At 46.8% G+C, this 20,878-nt stretch overlaps 1 protein-coding gene across 4 annotated transcripts in view; it reads left to right on the top strand.

Moving 5' to 3' along the window:
• The window catches only part of INPP5B (inositol polyphosphate-5-phosphatase B), a 145,264-nt gene that overhangs the window by 65,082 nt on the left and 59,304 nt on the right, over positions 1-20,878 (top strand). For all 4 annotated transcript variants that reach the window (XM_044287054.1, XM_044287055.1, XM_044287056.1 and 1 more), the window contains 2 exons: positions 6,483-6,573; positions 20,599-20,766. In XM_044287054.1, the coding sequence (XP_044142989.1) occupies positions 6,483-6,573; positions 20,599-20,766 (259 nt within the window). The remainder of the gene's footprint in view (positions 1-6,482; positions 6,574-20,598; positions 20,767-20,878) is intronic.

Genomic DNA, 20,878 nt, shown 5'->3' with positions numbered 1-20,878 from the left:
GTAAAAATGTGTCTTAATTCTTAGCTGTGGATTTGCCTTTTCAGGTTTTGGGGGTCATTTATCAAAGTCCTTTTTTTTTTTTTTTTACAGGCCGTGCGACAATGACAATATTCAGTCGCATGGCTGTGTTTGACAGGACGAGGATATGTCTGGGGGCCAGGCCGGGACCCCTGCCCTGGTAAATTTATATTTATGCCTGGAAACACCTGGAAATGTTGGCAAAAAACTACAATGATGCTGTGCACGTCGGGCACTCAGATCATATGAGTGTGGGAAAATAGGCCCGCGGGCGGCCCAGCGCGCTCATTATCACAGTAACCTATGATGCTGTGCACTCCCCTGCACAGGATCGATGCCGCTCTAGGATATGTCTCAGAGGGCATACGCAGGGCTGTGGAGTCGGTAGATAAATGCTCCGACTCCTCCGTTTTTGGTACTTCCGACTCAGACTCCTCTGTATTTAATATGCGAATGTATTTTATACATTCCTTGAAGGAAAGAAAGGCAACATACATGTCATTACCACAGAACTACTGGCGAGGAAGCTGCTGCCTTCTCCTTTGTGTGCTGATCTTCTGCTGAAGATAGGGCAGTGGGAGGATCCAAGAAGGGGCAGGGGAAGGGGCATTTATTGTAAAACATGATTTCCCTAGTAGAATCCCATAGTCATGTTTAAAGTTTAAGCTAACAATCTGAGTTTACAAGCTTTTATAGCCTTAGCGGAATGACAGCAGTTTTTAAAATGGTTTACAGCTTCAGTCTTGAGCTATTGACTATCCATTCCCTTCACTTATACAAGTGTCTAGTCCTGCAAAAAACATATTTACTTAATCAGTTATCAGTGAGAGGCTAGGTTAACCGTGGGCGTTGCGTTCCCTGGAACAGCGGAACACAACACAATGGAAACTATAAGTATTGCCGCTCCTTAACTGTGCATTGCGTGCCATATAGTGAAGCATATGAAAAGCATGCTTCTTCATGGTCACTTAACGTGTTCGTTTTGCGGTAACGGTAGAGAAGTACCGTATTTTTCGCAAAAGTGGGGGAAAAATAGCAGTGCGTCTTATGGGGCAAATGCTGCGACCGTCCGGTGAATAGGCTGAGAGGGAGGAGGGGCTGGGGGCCAGCATCTGTTTCTGTAATCGCAGCGGGGCCCGGTGCAGTCACTGCATTCTACTACACCGGGCCCCGCTCACTGTAGTATACGGTAATCATATCTAACTTGTGGGTATTGTTAAAGTATTCCAATCATCTTAAACCTAGCGCTGTACTACTTACTACTAACTTCTTGGCAGTCAGGAGGCCGGGTGGGCGCTCGTAGCGTAGCTCACTACGTCACACGCCTGCTCCGTCCACTTTATAAATGAAGCAGGCACCGGGCCCCGCTGCCATTACAGAAACAGATGCCAGCCCCCATTCACTACACAAGGACACTGTTATGGGGGGGGATCTGTGGATGATGCATAAAATAAGATGCTGTATATGTGTAAAAAAAACTGTAATACTCATCCAGCCCCATTCCCCCTGATGAAGAGGCCACATCCTGCTCTTCCCAGCACATACATTGTGGTTATGGCGGTAGTTCCACCCCTTGTTCCGGTGCTGAGTTCTAGAAGTGGAGGTACAATGAAACTGCTGATCACACCCCTGCCACATTCACTAACATTTAAAGCTGATGTTTTTACTGCAAAAAAACACCACTAAAAGTGCGGGAAAACACCAGGAAAAAAAAACCATGTAAAAGTTCCCTAATAGAGAGAGGACGCAATAAATGCTCCATATGGAATACAGTTACTTACTATAACAGGTTTATCAGGAGAGGTAATCCACTTTAAGCCCCCTGCCGCTCCAGCAGTGACACTCTGGCATGTATACTTCAGTGATTCATTCCCTGTAGGCTGTTTTCTTTTTACTTTGGGGTTTATAGTCTTTGCTTTGTGATACTATGTATTGTTAGGCAAGCTCCACAAGCTGAACACATAAAACCGCGTTGTTTGTGTTTAGGTTTCCTCCATGTTTTCTGATTAAGTACGTTACTTTATATCCAGTACATGTGCCTCATGGAGTTGTCACAATTGCTGTAAAAAAGTCATACCTCATCAATTCCCTGCCGTTGCGATGTTTTTCAGTTCCCAGTTTCCTGGCCGCTATCAGTATGCAGAAAATAACTACTCAGCCGATTACAGCAGCATAGCCCATATTAGTCAGGAAAGCCGGGTTCACACCCCCGTTTCATTTTCCATTCTTCTGATCCGTCGATTTGGCATCCATATGATTTTTTTATTTTTTTTTCTAGCGGAGTATGAGCCCGATCAGCTGGACAACCCCTTTAAAACTTGTTTGTCAGCAAACCTTCAGCACGCTCTATTAGACGCTCCTCCAGAGCTCATATGCAGTTGTTCTCGCCCTGGCAGACTAAGGGAAATAAGCAGCTAGCTACATATTGCGCTTGGCAAATTTCCTTGTTTGCCGGGGGTACTTGGAGCTGGATAAAGTCGCGTTGAGGGCAATGGAGGTTATTTACGAAGACCGGCTTTTTACGCCAGTCTTAGAATTTACCCTGCGCTGCAATAAGATTCTGCTAGTTTATGACTAGGTGTGCGCCTGGTCATAAATTAGGCGAACCTAAGGCAGTCCGTGCACCTGGAGAAAAAACTACTCCAGCCCTGGCTGAAGTAGTTTATTGCCAACATTTATGGCTGTTTCCAGGTGTAAGACGTGTGCTGACCGGGCCCGTGCTGCTGACCACAAATTGTGGTCCGCAATGCATGGGCACCGACCGTAGGGCAGCTGCATGCGAATCGCGGACCCATTCACTTGAATGGGGTCCACGATCCACAACCTACGGTCCGTGCATGCACTTCTTTTTTGTGGTGTTGAGGCACGGAGAGAAAAAACACTTCCGCACCGCATCTGAATTCTTCCAGAAACAGCTCCACTCCTGTCCGTAGGTCATGTGTGGTATTGCAGCTCAGCCTCTTTCCTTTGAATGGCGGTGATCTGCAATACTAGACACAACCCATGAAGAGGTGTGGTGTTGATTTAGGAAGAAAGCAGCCATGTTTTTCTGTCCGTGACAACCCTTATTAAAGGGGTATTCTGGTTAGAGTAAGTATTCCTGTGGATAGGGGATAACTTAAATAAAATTGGTGGGGGTCCTACCGCTGGGCCCCACAACAGATCACGAGGACCCCCTGCAGCTCCATTAATTGTACGGGCTTGCGATCGGTGGGGGGGCCCCAGAAGGATAGCGGCTAAGATAATCTAACCAGAATTAGGCTGATATAGCTATTCTTAGACCGTTGTTGTGTTCCGTTCTGCAAAATGGGGTTCCGTGATCCGTTTCCGTGTGTCTTCCTTTATTTTTGGAGGACCACCAGACATAAAGGAATGTAAAATAAAGTCTCACAGGTTTGCCATGCAAATGATAGGAAAAAAACTGACGCGGACGTGGATGACAATCTTGTGTGCCATTGACTTGAATGGGTCCGCGAACCATTTTCCGCAAAAATAATAGGACAGGTTATATTTTTTTGACGGACTGGAACCACTGATCACAGACGCGGATGGAAAACGGTGCATTAGCCGAGTTTTCAACTGACCCGTTGAAAATCAATGGGTCCGCAGAAAATCACAAAAAACGGCGCAACGGACACGGAATAAAACAACGGTTGTGTGCATGAGGCCTTACCCGTACAACTGATAGTTACCTGTGACTACGGTTTTAGTATAGTGTGACTATATTATTTTTGTCCTCACAGAAAAGTTGGGGACAGACAAGCCAGCTATCGGGCTACGAGACGTCAGTGTGGGGGGAAGGGACATGTATGTATTTTATTTGACTTGTGATGTTTTCCTATGCGTTTTGTTCTCCACATCCAGTCGTGGTACTTTCCATGGTGCTTGTAGTTGTCTTTCCACATACACCTTGTCTACCACCACTGATGTCTTTTCCATGCCTCTGTTAGCTGAAGGATTTCTTCTAGTAAATGATGCGTAGAAGACTTGAAGACGTGTACTAAATGAGACATACTAGAATCCTGTTCTGAGGAGGTTGAGGCTTTGCCTTCCAGCAGAAGCATTGGCGGATACCTGAAACCAAATCTACATATATAAATGGCTGTAGAGCATCCTTAGGCCTCATTCCCATTTCCGTCTTTGTTTGATGTCTGAGAAAAAAATCTGTATGTGTTTGGTCCGTGTGTCCGTTTTTAGCCCTTTGTGTGTCATCTGTATTCCACAGACACTGCTCAGCTGGAAATTATGTTTCAGAGCATCTCCTATTAGTGGTCAGTGAAAAACAGACAAATACGGATGCCATCTGTGTGGTGTCCATGTTTTTTCACGGACCCATAGACTATAATGGGCGTGTTTGGTCCACATCACAGACAAAAGTAGTGCGTGTGTCTCAGATTTTTTTTTTCCCACAGAACCACGATCAGTAAAAAAAAAATGACTGTTGTGTGAACGGACACATTAAAATCAATGGGTATGTGTGCCGTCCGTGGAAAACGGACATGTAAATAAGGCCTTAGGAAGGACATTATTCAATATATTACCCACAGGACTGCTGTCACACGATGCAGATTTTCTGCATGGACGTCCACACACGGTACGCGCTGTTATTCAGGGTTTTTAGTTCTAATTCCCACATTCTGCCTCGGGGCTACAGAGGCCGCACATTTCGCTACTCAATGCATATCCAGAGCAGCTCCAGTCTTCACAGATGACATGCTAGAAATGGTCCTCAGCATCCAACACCAAATCGTTTCTTTTTTTTAATTTTTTTTTATGGTCTTTAGAGCTAAAAAGAGAGATTTTTTGTTTCTTATTATTGGCCATACATATTAGATCAATAGGCCTGCACATATTCCTCTTAAAGGGGTTGTCTCACTTCAGCAAGTGGCATTTATCATGTAGATAAGGTTAACACAAGGCACTTACTAATGTATTGTGATTGTCCATATTGCTTCCTTTGCTGAGTTGGTTAATTTTTCTATCACATTATACACTGCTCACATCCTGGGGTTACAATCACCCTGCAACCCAGTAGTAGTGGTCGTGCTTGCACATATAGGAAAAATCATCAGCCTCTCTGGTGCCTTGGATTGTAGGAGTGCACATTAGCTGGCGCTTTTTCCTATAGTGTGCAAGCATGACCACCACTACTGGATTGCACGGTGGTCGTAATCCCTGTATACAAGGAGTGTATAATGTGATAGAAAACGAATGAAGCTAGCAGAGTAAGCAATATGGACAATACCATACAATACGGCGATACCAGATGTGTGACACTTTTTTGCTGCCAAGGTGGGCAAAGGGGCACATATTCCAAAGTGCACCTTTTGGATTTCACCGGTCATTTTTTACACATTTTGATTGCAAAGTTCTTCTCACACATTTGGGCCCCTAAATTGCCAGGGCAGTATAACTACGCCACAAGTGACCCCATTTTGGAAAGAAGACACCCCAAGGTATTCCGTAAGGGGCATGGCGAGTTCCTAGAATTTTTTATTTTTTGTCGCAAGTTAGTGGAATATGAGACTTTGTAAGAAAAAAATAAAAAAATAAAATCATCATCATTTTCCGCTAACTTGTGACAAAAAATAAAAAGTTCTATGAACTCACTATGCCCATCAGCGAATACCTTAGGGTGTCTACTTTCCGAAATGGGGTCATTTGTGGGGGTTTTCTACTGTTTGGGCATTGTAGAACCTCAATAATCATGACAGGTCAAAAAGCGGAAATTCACATTTTTGTACCATAGTTTGTAAACGCTATAACTTTTACCCAAACCATTTTTTTTTTTGCCCAAACATTTTTTTTTTTATCAAAGACATGTAGAACAATAAATTTGGCGAAAAATTTATATATGGATGTCGGGTTTTTTTGCAAACTTTTACAGCTGAAAGTGAAAAATGTCATTTTTTTGCAAAAAAATCGTTACATTTTGATTAATAACAAAAAAAGTAAAAATGTCAGCAGCAATAAAATACCACCAAATGAAAGCTCCATTAGTGAGAAGAAAAGGAGGTAAAATTCATTTGGGTGGTAAGTTGCATGACCGAGCGATAAACGGTGAAAGGAGTGTAGTGCCGAAGTGTAAAAAGTGCTCTGGTCATGAAGGGGGTTTCACCTAGCGGGGCTGAAGTGGTTAATCAGCTGAGCCGGGACTCGGACCCCTGCTGATGTGATAATGATGATAAATCATAATTATATTCTTCCGAATAACCCCTTTAATTTCCTCCATAGAAGACAGCCAATCAGTATCCCAATAATTGATCAGTCTGTAATCACATTAGCAGGAAATGAACTTCCATAGGTGGGGCTGTCTGGTGAACCTGACACCTTTTTGTTTATTGCTGCTTCATGCAAATAAGAAAGGGGTGGGTGATATGGCTGTAAAGGTTTCCTTCAGTGCCAGTCTGGCCTGCAGGGCATCATGTTCATTGCACATTCAAGGCCTTTCTGTTCCTTCACAGAGCACAGCGCTGAATACCTCCAGCAGAATGGGCCGTGGCTGAGGACTTCCCAGAAACAAGACCCTTCACGCTCTCCGCACTCTCTACCCAGGTAAAGGACATTTTTGGATTTTTATTTATTTTTGCATATTTAGTACATTACTTATTTTGTGCAATTATTGATCGCGCAACACTGCATTAACAATCGCTCTCTTCAGAGCTGAACTCCTCAGGCATTCCTTGCCGGATCAGTGTACAGTTATACAGGAAGAAATAACTGCCTCCCTGTCTGTCGAGATTGGCGTCTGCTTTAAGTTTTCATGTTGGTTTACTCAGGATTGATTCAAAACATGCAAAGAATGATAAAGTTGCTGAACTAGTTGTATAGACTTGATGGTTGGTGTAAACACATGCTGCTGAAACTTCACTCAAGCAACGTTTGCCTCCTTTTTTATGTTTATCAATTGCTTCTTCTTTAAACAGTTAAGACTATGAACATACGGGCACTCTGCATTTATCTCTGCAGGGATGTTTCTGAGATGGCAGCTGCACGATGGCACGTCAGTGAGAGCGGGCTCTGCACAGGAAAAGCAGAGACAGTTCTTACAGCCCCTGCCTTCCCCATCACTGTGCATACAGATGATGAGATAAGGGTACTTTCACACTTGCGTTATTCTTTTCCAGTATTGAGTTCTGTCCTAGGGGCTCAATACCGGAAAAGAACTGATCAGTCTTATCCTAATGCATTCTGAATGGAGAGCAATCAGTTCAGGATGCATCAGTTCAGTCCATCTTACGTTTTTTGGCTGGAGAAAATACCGCAGCATGCTGCAGTTTTATCTCCAGCCAAAAATCCTGATCACTTGCCAGATCTGGCATTAATTTCCATTGAAATGTATTAATGCCCTAAGTGTTCCAGAAAAACGGATCTGGTTTTGCAGTCTGTGCAGACCTTTACAGGGTTTCTACCACCTAGTTTTCACATAATTAACTTTCAGACACTAGCGATCCGCTAGTGTCTGCTCTGCCAAGCAATCCTAATATAATAGCTTTTGGGGCAGCCGTTTTGCTAAAAAAAGAACTTAAATTGATATGCTACTGACCCTCTAGGTGCTATGGAGGCGTCATTAGCACCTAGAGGATCGGTCTACCTTCACAAGATGCCTCCGCCCAGCGCGTCCCTCCAGCCCGCCCATCTCCTCCGTAATGCGATCAAGCGGACGACTTCTCGCGCATGCGCCGTGCGCGTCTGTATTCGGCGCATGCGCAGTTAATGTCCGACCGCTTCCCTGCTCAGACATCTCCACTGCGCCTGCGCCGATGGAGCACTATGACGTCATCGGCGCAGGCGCTGTGGAGATGTCTGAGCAGGGAAGCGGTCGGACATTAACTGCGCATGCGCCGAATACAGACGCGCATGCGCGAGAAGTCGTCCGCTTGATCGCATTACGGAGGCATCTTGTGAAGGTAGACCGATCCTCTAGGTGCTAATGACGCCCCCATAGCACCTAGAGGGCCATTAGCATATCAATATAAGTTCTTTTTTTAGCGAAACGGCTGCCCCAAAAGCTATTATATTAGGATTGTTTGGCAGAGCAGACACTAGCAGATCGCTAGTGTCTGAAAGCTAAATATGTGAAAACGAAGTGGTAGAAACCCTTTAAAAAAGAGACAAAAATAAATACCAGATCTGTTTTTCCAGATGACAACCAGAAAGATGGATCTGGTATTGCAATGCATTTGTGAGACGGATCCGCATCAGGATCCATCTCGCAAATGCGTCCGGATTGCCGGAACTGCCTGCTGGAATTCTCTGCCGCAAGTGTGAAAGTACCCTAGGATAGATAAGATGCCTTTATTGTCACTGTACAATACAATGCACAATACAATGAAATGTTGCTTCGAGCAATCCTAGATGCCATGGACAGAGGAATTATTATATATTATAAATATAAAAAAAAATATATATATATATATATATATATATATATATATATATATATATATATATATATATATATATAGAAACAAAATGCGGGTCTCAGCAGCACAAGACAAAAAACCGGTGCACGTCCTCACAGCCGTGGGCTCAGGCGGCTATATATAGATGAGCATCAAAAGGATAAGGCAGCACTCCAGGTAAAGTGAAAAAAGGTGGATCTTTATTCCCTCTGCTCCACCTTTTTTCACTTTACCTGGAGTGCTGCCTTATCCTTTTGATGCTCATCTATATATAGCCGCCTGAGCCCACGGCTGTGAGGACGTGCACCGGTTTTTTGTCTTGTGCTGCTGAGACCCGCATTTTGTTTCTATATATATATATATATATATATATATATAGAAACAAAATGCGGGTCTCAGCAGCACAAGACAAAAAACCGGTGCACGTCCTCACAGCCGTGGGCTCAGGCGGCTATATATAGATGAGCATCAAAAGGATAAGGCAGCACTCCAGGTAAAGTGAAAAAAGGTGGAGCAGAGGGAATAAAGATCCACCTTTTTTCACTTTACCTGGAGTGCTGCCTTATCCTTTTGATGCATATATATATATATAATATATATATATATATATATATATATACATACACACAGTACAGACCAAAAGTTTGGACACACCTTCTTATTCAAAGAGTTTTCTTTATTTTCATGACTATGAAAATTGAAGATTCACACTGAAGGCATCAAAACTATGAATTAACACATGTGGAATTATATACATAACAAAAAAGTGAAACAACTGAAAATGTCATATTCTAGGTTCTTCAAAGTAGCCACCTTTTGCTTTGATTACTGCTTTGCACACTCTTGGAATTCTCTTGATGAGCTTCAAGAGGTAGTCACCTGAAATGGTTTTCACTTCACAGGTGTGCCCTGTCAGGTTTAATAAGTGGGATTTCTTGCCTTATAAATGGGGTTGGGACCATCAGTTGCGTTGTGGAGAAGTCAGGTGGATACACAGCTGATAGTCCTACTGAATAGACTGTTAGAATTTGTATTATGGCAAGAAAAAAGCAGCTAACAGTCTATTCAGTAGGACTATCAGCTGTGTATCCACCTGACTTCTCCACAACGCAACTGATGGTCCCAACCCTGCCCAATGGGCATTGCAAATGTGAAGGAGGCCCAATGGGCATTACTAGCACAGAGGGCAATACTACTATTAAGGGGGGCATAATGGAGATTTCTACAATGGAGGGGGCACAATGGGCATTATTACTGTGAAGGGGCACAATGGGCATTATTACTGTGAAGGGGCACAATGGGCATTATTACTGTGAAGGGGCACAATGGGCATTATTACTGTGAAGGGGCACAATGGGCATTATTACTGTGAGGGGGCACAATGGGCATTATTACTGTGAGGGGGCACAATGGTCATTATTACTTTGAAGGGGGCACAATGGTCATTATTACTTTGAAGGGGGCACAATGGGCATTAATTTGAAGGGGGCACAGTGGGCATTATTACTACGAAGGGGACACAATGGAGATTATTACTGTAAAAGGGGCACAATTGGAATTATTACTGTGAAGGGGGCACAAAGAGGGCATTACTACTGTGAGGGGGCACTTAGGGTATTCATACTCTGTGGGGAGGAACTAAGGAGGCATTGCAATGTGTCAGGGGCACCCTGCTGTGATGGTGCTCTTAGGGGTATCATATTGTCTGAGGGGCATTAAAGGGGCATCGTTATTGTAAGGGGGCACTGAAAGGATATTCTTAGTGTTTGGTGGGCAGAAAGGAGATTAGGTGGGCTTGGAGGTGTGGATTATTGTAAAAAAAGAATAATGCAGCGCTACACGCCAATGGTGTTGTCCCTCCTTTTATATTTTTTTGTTTTACAATTCGGACCTTCATCCTATAGCAGACTCGAGTATGTTGACCTTTAAAAAAGTACTTGAGTACCCCTGCCCTATATTATATATCCCCTGTATTTTTTATTTTATTTTCTCGCCCAATTTCCTTGGGGGACACAGAAGACCTTGGGTATAGCTCATCTCCATAGGAGGCGTGACACTAAGTGAGAACTGTTAAGCCCCTCCTCACAGCTATACCCTCAGCCTGGAGAGAGAGACTGCCAGTTTTTTGCTTAGTGTCCAAGGAGGCAAGACACTCCCTGCTCTGCAGGGCTGTTTTTCTCCTGTTTGGTTTTTTAGTTTTGATTTTTGCTTTGTTTTTTTCTTCAGATCATCAGGGACAACAGAGACGCACTAGACCTCTCTGTTTCTCCCGGGGTCGAGCTGCGCCAGTGCCGGTCATCCGCACTGCTGCCTCCCCCACAGAAGGCAAGGTGGACCAGGGCAGCCCAGCTCTCCTGCATCCCGCCAGCGCAAGGGTCGTCCGCACGCCAAGTCCCTCTTCCAGCGTCCTGCCACTACGGTGCCAGTAGCTGAAGGGGCGACCCTGCTGGAACGGACCGAGGGTGAAGACGGCTGTGGTAAGAGAGAGGCTTCTCCAGCCCTACGTTCCCCTCAGTCCCTCCCCGGTCTCCTGCGTGCTGGACCCCCATACTGGTCCCTGCTGGACCTAGGCTGGCCCCTGAGGTTCCCAATAATCATATAGCCCCACACCACCACCATACTGGTGACCGCGGGGCGACTATACACTGCCCCTCCATAGGGCATTGCACATGGAGGAGTTCTGCTTTAGGGCCGGAGACCCGCTCCTAGCTGCCCCTGACACAGGGGTTATGCCGGCCCTCCCCCTTACCGGTCGCAGATTAAGTGCAGGGGGCCCGCGCTGGCTGCCCTGTCCCTCCTCCACGGGCGCCTGGTCCGTTAGGGCAGGGGGTGCAGTGCTGGACTTCAGGTCCCCCCCCCCCCCGGCATGTTGCGCTCCTCGGCTGCGGTTCTGGCCAGCTACATGTTCCCCTTCTAGGCGAACCCTTGCCATCTTCCGGGATACGGCGCTGACCAAAGGTAGGCGGAACGTCGCCTTTCCAGTTACAGGCTGGCCATGTGCATGACCCCCTTCTTAGGCGGAGTGCTACATTCACCGGATCGGTGCTGCCAATGTGCTCGCCCCCCTTTCATAGGCGGAATGCTGCGCTCTCACTGGATTTAATGCCGGACAGGTGCATGACCCCCTTCTGGGGCAGAATAATTGCACTCTCACCGGATACGGTGCTGGCCATGTGCATGACCCCCCTTCTTGAAGAGCGCGGCACTCTCGCTGGATTCCTGCCGGCCATGTGCACGACCCCCCTTCTTGCGGAGCGCGGCATTCTCGCTGGATTCCTGCCGGCCATGTGTGTAACCCCCTTCTATGGCGGTACGCTGCACTCTCACTGGGTTCGCTGTCGGCCATGGGTATGAAACATGTGCACGTCCCCCTTCCATACGCGGAACACTGCACTCACTGGATTCACTGCCGGCCATGTGCACGTCCCCCTTCCATAAGCGGAACGCTGCACTCTCACTGGATTCGCTGCCAGCCTTGTGCATTACTCCCTTCCATAAGCGGTAGGCTGCACTCTCATTGGTTTTGCTGCCGGCCTTGAGCATGCCTCCTTCTCTCCGGCGGCATACATACTCTTCCTGGCTGGGGTTGTTCTCTCGCGGTAGGTTGCTGGCCACGTGCTTGACCCCCTTCCATGGCGGGGTGCTTGCACTCTCACCGGATCCGCTGCCAGCCATATGCATGGCCCCCCCCCCCTTCCTTGGGCGGTGTACCGCACTCTCGCTGGCTTTGCTGCCGGCGTGGGCATGCCTCCTCTCCTCAGGCGACATACATGCACCTTCACTGACGGTGTTTGTTCTTGCGCCAGTACGTTGCTGGCCATGTGCATGGCCCCATCCGTGGCGGGTTGCTCGCGCTCTCCTGGGATGCGATGCTGCCGTGTGCGGTTCATTGCACCCTCACCGAATACGTTGCTGGCCAGGAGCATGGCCCTCTAAACATGGGTGCGCTGCTTGCACTCCTTTTGGAAACGGTGCTGGCCTTGTGCATGACCACTTCGCATTCCATGGGCGGTATTTTGCGCGCTCATGAGATTCACGGCTGTCCTTCTGTATGCTGTACTGGACGTTCCCCTTTCATTGGCGAACTACTCGTTGCACTCTCACAAAATTCGGTATTGGGTGGATTATTGCACAATCATTTGGTGCTAGGATAATCCTGTGCATACCCTTCCCCCTTCACTAGGTCCTTTTGGTGCGGGCCTTTGCACTCTTGCCGTCTGCAGAGTTTGCCAGGTGCCTTTCTCTCCCCTTTTCCGGGCGGACTGCTTGCGTTCCATAGCATGCCTCCTGTACTAGCCTTGTGCATAACTCCCTTTCGGGTTGCACTTTGCACTTCCATGGATACTGTGGGATGCTGTGGCTGTGCGCTCTGTGCGTTGTTTGGGCCGTGTTTGCCTTCTCCTCCAGTGGGTGGGTTGGCCTTCTCGCTGCCTGCGGTTTCCTAGTACGTATGCCTCCCTTCCTCCTGCGACATACTTTTTTCTCTTGGGGTGAGGCTGATTGTCGCTAGCTTTGCACTCTTTTCTGAGGAGGTCATTCTGTCCACCTGTATGAGCCTAAGGTGTTGTCCAACACACAACAATTGAATGCCCAATGTATTCACCGCTGTATACCTTGTATATATGTAGACGGGCTCTGCTGGCTCGCTACTGCACCGAGCTGGGTGGCACTCATTCTCTGGTGTGGTCCCGTTGTGACTGCACCAGCCATGTTCATTGGCCCTTCCACCTGGGGAGTGTTCGGGGTCCCTTGATGCGTACCCGTTCATCCTCCCGTGACATTGCTTCCCCGCGCAAGCAGTCGGGGTCGAGAGTGTTGTCTTTGGCGCCTTCTGCACTTCAATCTGATCTGCTACCAGGAACTGACCGCTCCTCTCGGGTAGGTCACCCAACTTCTCTTGGGTGCTCGTCTATCCAGGTCTGAGGGACCTCCACTTTGGGTTCTTCAGGGTATTCGCCTTCTGCGAGGCGATGTGCAGGTCGTCTCACAGGGTAGCCGGTATTCGGCTTTTGGACTGTCCTGTGGCTTCCCTGTTTACCATTCCTCCTTTCGGTTTGGAGGGTGTTATGCCGGCCTCTGTCTCGGCTGCTTCTCCTCGCCGGCTCGGTTTTTTTGGCTTCCTCTCTGAAGTTTGTCACTCCGAGGTGGCTTCTGCAGCGGCCAGGCCTCAGAGGCTGTTTCGTCATTGCCCCCTCCCCCTCGGGGGTGAGCATGGTTGTTCACTTGGATGTTTCTGGCGTTACTTGTGGTCTCGTACCGTCTCCCTCGTTTTCGCTGGCAGTACTAGCTGTGTGCCTGTTGCCGGGCCTATTGCATTCTGTCCTCCCGCTGGGTGCAGATTGCCTTTCCATTCTGGGCATATGGTCCTGCTGGACTTACCTTTTCGGTAACTTGGGAGGACTACCCTTCGGTCACGTTGGTCCTTTGATCCCACCAGGACTGTAGAACTCCTTCCTGTGGTGGCTACGTCGACTTGGCCTGTCTTGTCCTGGCATCTGTTGGCTGCTGGGCGGACCCTTCCGGTTTCTTCCGTCTGTCCTTCTGCTCCCCCACTCCGGTTGGATACGGGACTATGTTGTTCAGGGGCCGACGAGACAGTTTTTTTTTTCCGACCCTTGGGCCATGTTACTGGTCTGCGCCTGATCACATTGGGTTTTCTCCCGCTTGCCAGGCGATTCCTGCGAGCGCGCTAGTGTTCGCTCCCGACTGTGCTTCGTCCAGGTTCGGTTGTCGGACTTGGGGTTCTTGCCTGGGTTTGTGGTGAGCGGGGCATTCCCCCACTCTGCTTTTCTCTCCCTTTGGTTCTGTCTTTCTCTAGTCCGGCCTGACCCTGGGACTGGGACTCTGTTACTTGAAGTGTCAAGTGTCGGCGCTGTCCTTCCCCTTGCAGCGTTTTTTCTGGCCCTCCTGGGCCTGTCATGACCTTCTTCCACAGAGTGGCTCTTTGGTTCCTCTGTACCGTTCCCTGGTACCGTCCTGGGAATTACACACTGAGCTCTTGGCGCTCCACTCTTTCCCTTGGTGCCGTTGTAGAAGTTCTCCCTACTCCTTCTGTCCTGTACAGTTGTGTTTGCTGTTGCCATCATGTCTGGCGGGTGCCTGAGGGGTGGCCCTTCGTGTTCTGTGCCTTCTGTCCTTTTCCAGGACAGGGCTGTTTCTCCATCCCGTCCTTTCCTTCTGAGGGTGGTATCTGCCTTCTTATCTACGAGGCTTGGTCATCCCCTTCCCGTCTCCGGGAACGGGCGCTTCACCGCTTGGAGATTGTTTGTTTGGGTTTGCAGTTGTTCCTTGGAGATCTCCGACTCTAGTCGGCGTTCGGTCTCTTGTGTTTCCGGGATGTCCTCGCAAAGGGTTGACGGCCTCCAGGGTGGCTTTCCTTCGCTCTCTGAGTGTCTATTGCTGTGGTTACCGCACCACGGGCAGGGTTCTGCTTTTGGTGTCACCGTTCATTTCACCAGAGTGGTCGGTGCCTCCTGGGCCGGAGGCATAAGGCTTCGGCCATGCATTTGTGCAAGGCGGTCACTGGTCTTCCTTGCACACCTTACCAAGTTCTACAGGGTGCGCACTGGGGCTTCGGCGTATGCTGCCTTGGGCCGCCTGGTCTGCAGGCGGCGGTTTCTTGATGCCTTCGGGTGCCTTGCCTTGGTGCTGTGGTCCCTCCCCTCTTGGACTGCTATTGAACGTCCCAAGGTCTTGTGTGTCCCCCAAGGAAATTGGGCGAGAAAACGAGATTTTTGTATAACTTACCAGTAAAATCTCTTTCTCGCTCTTTCCTTGGGGGACACAGCACCCACCCATTCTTTGTTTTTCTCTGCACGGTTTCCGAGTTTGTTTTACCCGTTGGGTAGTTGGCTTGTTGGTTCCACTTTTGGACTTTGCCTTTTCTCACTGCTTGGACACGCAACTGGCAGTCTCTCTCTCCAGGCTGAGGGTATAGCTGTGGAGGAGGGGCTTAACAGTTCTCACTTAGTGTCACGCCTCCTATGGAGATGAGCTATACCCAAGGTCTTCTGTGTCCCCCAAGGAAAGAGCGAGAAAGAGATTTTACTGGTAAGTTATACAAAAATCTCGTTTTTTTACATTTTCCCTGGCATAAATCATAAAAGCAAAAAAAATACTAAAATAAAAATGGTGTAAAAAAAAAATAATTTTAAAAACATTTCAGCTTTCGATACTGCATGAATTAAATTAAAACGAAAATGTGTTTGGTCAGGATGCGGCCTTGTTACCTTTCTCAGTTTTTTTTCTTAAAGGGTTTCTACCACCAGATTTTGAGATTTTTCGCTGACTAACACTAGCGATCTGCTAGTGTCTGCACTACCTAAGGCCTCTTTCACACGGGCGTCATGTTTTTTGCCCGGATAAGAGGCGGGTGCGTTGCGGGAAAGTGCGCGATTTTTCCGCGCGAGTGCAAAACATTGTAATGCGTTTTGCACTCGCGTGAGAAAAATCGCGCATGTTTGGTACCCAAACCCGAACTTCTTCACAGAAGTTCGGGCTTGGGATTGATGTTCTGAAGATTGTATTATTTTCCCTTATAACATGGTTATAAGGGAAAATAATAGCATTCTGACTACAGAATGCATAGTATAATAGTGCTGGAAGGGTTAAAAAAATAAAAAAGTTAACTTACCTTCTCCTCTTGTTAGCGTCTGTTCTTTGCTAGCTGTGGGCTGAATGACCTGTGGTGACGTCAGATCACATGCTCCAATCACATGGTCCATCACCATGGTGATGGAGCATGTGATCTGACATCACCACAGGTCCTTTAGCCCAAGCCCACAGCTAGCAAAGAACAGACCGGGAACTACGCGAACAAGAGGAGAAGGTGAGTCAACTTTTTTATTTTTTTTAACCCTTCCAGCACTATTATACTATGCATTCTGTAGTCAGAATGCTATTATTTTCCCTTATAACCATGTTATAAGGGAAAATAATACAGTGAATAGACTGTCACCTAGAACCCATGCGTGAAAATCGCACCGATTTTCTTGCAACCCCATTCATATCTATGGGGCCTGCGTTGCGTGGATTATTGCACTGCAACGCACAAAGAGGGGCATGCTGCGATTTTCACGCAACGCATAAGTGATGCGTGAAAATCACCGCTCATGTGAACAGCCCCATAGAAATGAATGGGTCAGGATTCAGTGCGGGTGCAATGCGTTCAACTCGCGCATCGCACCCGCGCGGAATACTCGCTCGTGTGAAAGGGGCCTAACAGTGCTCTTGTATCACCTTTTGTCTGCTGCCGTTAAGCTTAAAAACATACTTTTATTGATATGCAAATGAGCCTCTAGGTGCTATGGGGGCGTCTTTTCAGCACCTAAAGGCTCCGTCTACTCACTACTTCTGCCGTCCACCGCGTCCCTCCAGCCCACCCCGCTCCTCTTGATTGACAGCCAACCTCGCTCCATCTCAAATTCCAGCACCTGCGCCTTTGTGCTTCTGTATTCGGCGCAGGCGCAGTGACTGTCGGACCGCAGTGAAGATGCCGTTGCAGGGAGCGGTCTGACATTCACTGCACCTGCGCCGAATACAGAAGCGCAAGGCGCAGGTGCTGGAATTTGAGATGGAGCGAGGTTGGCCGTCAATCAAGAGGAGCGGGGCGGGCTGGAAGGACGTGGTGGGCGGCAGAAATAGTGAGTAGACGGAGCCTCTAGGTGCTGAAAAGACGCCCCACATAGCACCTAGAGGCTCATTTGCATATCAATAAAAGTATGTTTTTAAGCTTAACGTCAGCAGACAAAAGGTGATACAAGAGCACTGTTAGGCCCCTTTCACACGGGCGTTGCGGAAAAATGTGCGGGTGCGTTGCGGAAACACCCGCGATTTTTCCGCGCGAGTGCAAAACATTGTAATGCGTTTTGCACTCGCGTGAGCAAAATCGCGCATGTTTGGTACCCAAACCCGAACTTCTTCACAGAAGTTCGGGCTTGGGATTGATGTTCTGAAGATTCTATTATTTTCCCTTATAACATGGTTATAAGGGAAAATAATAGCATTCTGAATACAGAATGCTTAGTATAATAGCGCTGGAAGGGTTAAAAAAAAAATAAAAACGTTAACTCACCTTATCCCCATGATCGTGTAGTTCCCGGTCGGTCTCTTCTTTAGCTGTGGGCTTGGGCTGAATGACCTTTGGTGATGTCAGATCACATGCTCCAATCACATGGTCCATCACCGTGGTGATGGAGCATGTGATCTGACGTCACCACAGGTCCTTTAGTCACAGCTAAAGAAGAGACCGGCCGGGAACTAGGCGATCATGGGGATAAGGTGAGTTAACTTTTTTATTTTTTTTAACCCTCCCAGCACTATTATACTATGCATTCTGTATTCAGAATGCTATTATTTTCCCTTATAACCATGTTATAAGGGAAAATAATACAGTGAATAGACTGTCACCTAGCAACCGTGCGTGAAAATCGCACCGCATCCGCACTTGCTTGCGGATGCTTGCGATTTTCACGCAACCCCATTCATTTCTATGGGGCCTGCGTTACGTGAAAAACGCAGAATATAGAACATGCTGCGATTTTCACGCAACGCATAAGTGATGCGTGAAAATCACCGCTCATGTGAACAGCCCCATAGAAATGAATGGGTCAGGATTCAGTGCGGGTGCAATGCGTTCAACTCACGCATCGCACCCGCACGGAAATCTCGCCCGTGTGAAAGGGGCCTTAGGTAGTGCAGACACTAGCAGATCGCTAGTGTCAGTCAGCGAAAATTCTCAAAATCTGGTGGTAGAAACCCGTTAAAGACATAGCTATAAGGAACTAGAGTAGAGGATGTGGATAAAACCTTGAAAGGTGAGGCAGGTTGTGAGTTTCAGATCAATATTCAGCACTGGGATCCTGCAGTCCTGGAAAGCAAATGTTACCCACAGTTAGAAGTCTGGCAGACTTCACAGATTATTTGCATTGCAGATCACTGGTCTTAAGGGCAAACCCTAGTTAAACAAATGCTAAAGCAGAGTACATAAGGTGTGTATTGGTGTCTGGGATGATTGATATTTAAATGACCAGCTCTTTCTGTGGCCACATATCACTGCACATGAATACAGTGTAATAAAAAGGTAATGTACAGATGCACATGGGGCCTCAAAACTGTATTGATTATCAATCAGATCTTTTAAAGACCGCTTTGGTTTGTAAAAGAAGGTAACAATAGTACATCTGACTACTGCAATGTCACTTCAGCAAGTGGCATTTATCATGTAGAGAATAGGCAAAATGGACAATTATAATACATTAGTGAGTGTCTTCTATTATTTTGTCTACATAATAAATGCCATTTGCTGAAGTGAGACAGACCCTTAAATTGATTTACAATATTCCATAACACATGGAATACATTTAGGCCAAGTGTTCTTGTTTGTACCACTGACAAATTGTAGTTTGTGTTAGGCTCTGTATAACAGGCTTAAGTCATGAGCTGATGTAACCAGATTACCGGCAGTTTAGCTATGGAGTGACCGGGGAGAGGTATAATATTCGTACGTCTGGGCTCTTATGCACTGGCCTCGTTACACAGGCCGATGTCAACTAAATGAGGAAGTGTCCTATTACACCTACAGATTTGGCAGGCGATTGTCTGGAGGGAAGCGTTCCTTCCCGGCAATCGCCTGCTCGTCAGTGGAGAGGACCTCTGCTACTACATGCAGCAATCTCTTCCTCAGTATGGAGCAAGCGATCGCTAATGCCATCGCTGTTTGCCGGAAGGCAGCAGAGTGCTGATTACACGGCACAATCTGCCGCCGACTAAGGATGATTTTTTAAACATGTTGAAAGACTCTGGTTACCCAGTGAATGAGGTAATCTGGTAATCAGCAGCAATATTACACTGCCACACCATCGTACGAACGCTTGTTAGCGATGATCTTAGCAATTATCTGGAGGTGTAATAGGACCTAAAGGAATGATCTTTCCTCCCTCATTCAGTCCTGTTGATTGTCCGCAGTACATCCCTGATTACAACAGCGATGAAAAATGCCCATCAGCTATGAATGAGCGTTTGCTGCAGCTGTGTATAGAACAGGTAATACAAGTAGAGAAGGACGGGGAGAATTAAGATTAATTATACCATTTTATTTATCTTCATCATGCTGAGACGTTTCAAATACATTTTTTCCATGGAAATCCCTTTATCTGGATCCAGTGGATTTTGACTTGATCTAATGACAGTCTTTGTCGAGTAGTCCCTCGATGTTTCTGTGATCAGTAGGACAAGAATGGACTGAAAGACGTTGTAATCCCCAGTTATTTTTGAATGTTCTTGTCTTGTACACACCTCTTAGGTTTTCTACATGAAAGAAATGAGCATCAGCTAAAATAGAAGCCAGTCTGATGGTGCTTGTGGCTTCATCAGAGCTAGAATTGTATTCTTAGGGTGGGTTCACATCCCATACGTTTAGTGTAAACCTCAGACTGATGCCGTACAGTGGCATCCATTCACCATAGAGTTCCTTTGTAAAAAAAAAAAATTATGAAATGTTTTTTTTTTTTTTTAAACCAGACTTTGCAGGATGCAAGAATGTGCGGTGTTATCCTTTTTGTCTCTAACGTATATGTCAAATGGAGGCATAAAATGTGATGTGAACCCACCCTTAGGCTACTTTCACACTGGCGTTTTGGCTTTCCGTTTGTGAGGTCCGTTCAGGACTCTCTCACAAGCGGTCCAAAACGGATCCGTTTTGCCCTAATGCATTCTGAATGGAAAAGGATCCCCTCAGAATGCATGAGTTTGCCTCCGATCCGTCTCCATTCTGCTCTGGAGGCAGACACCATAACCCTGCTTGTAGCGTTTTTTTGTCCGTCTGACGAAACTGAGCCAAACGGATCCTGGCACACAATGTAAGTCAATGAGGACGGATCCGTTTTCTCTGACACAATCTGGCACAATATAAAACAGATCAGTATCCCATTGACTTTCAATGGAGTTCATGACGGATCCGTCTTGGCTATGTTACAGATAATACAAACGGATCCGTTCAGGACAGATGCATGCGGTTGTATTATTGTAACAAATCTGTTTGTTTTTGCAGATTCATGACGGATCCGCCCAAAAAGCGAGTGTGAAAGTAGCCTTATTTGTACTAGCTTTCATACATTTCGTTGTCTGAATTCTACCAATGACGTTATCCCTCGTGTTTAATCTTTTCTATTTACAGACTCCATAAAACGAAATCGGACATTACCAACATGGTTCGAACAGCAGATGTGATCTCTACTAACAAAGTAGGAATGCTACCTTTTCCCAAATTTGGGCTCCGAGATAATTTAATAAAGTCTGAACTCTTGAAGAAAGAACCGACCTACACATCCATTCAAGACTTCAGGTACTGTAACATTAAAAAAAGTTCTGTCAGACAATACAAAAAAACCTGAAAATGAGCGTTGATAGTTCTCCAGTAATTCCAAAGTGCCCTGTATAGCGTATAGTGCCTTCTA

The sequence above is a fragment of the Bufo gargarizans genome, chromosome 3 (genome assembly GCF_014858855.1).
Source record: "Bufo gargarizans isolate SCDJY-AF-19 chromosome 3, ASM1485885v1, whole genome shotgun sequence".
Classification (NCBI taxonomy): Eukaryota; Metazoa; Chordata; class Amphibia; order Anura; family Bufonidae; genus Bufo; species Bufo gargarizans.
Note: the sequence above shows the minus strand (reverse complement) of the source record. Positions and strands in the feature narration are given on the sequence as shown.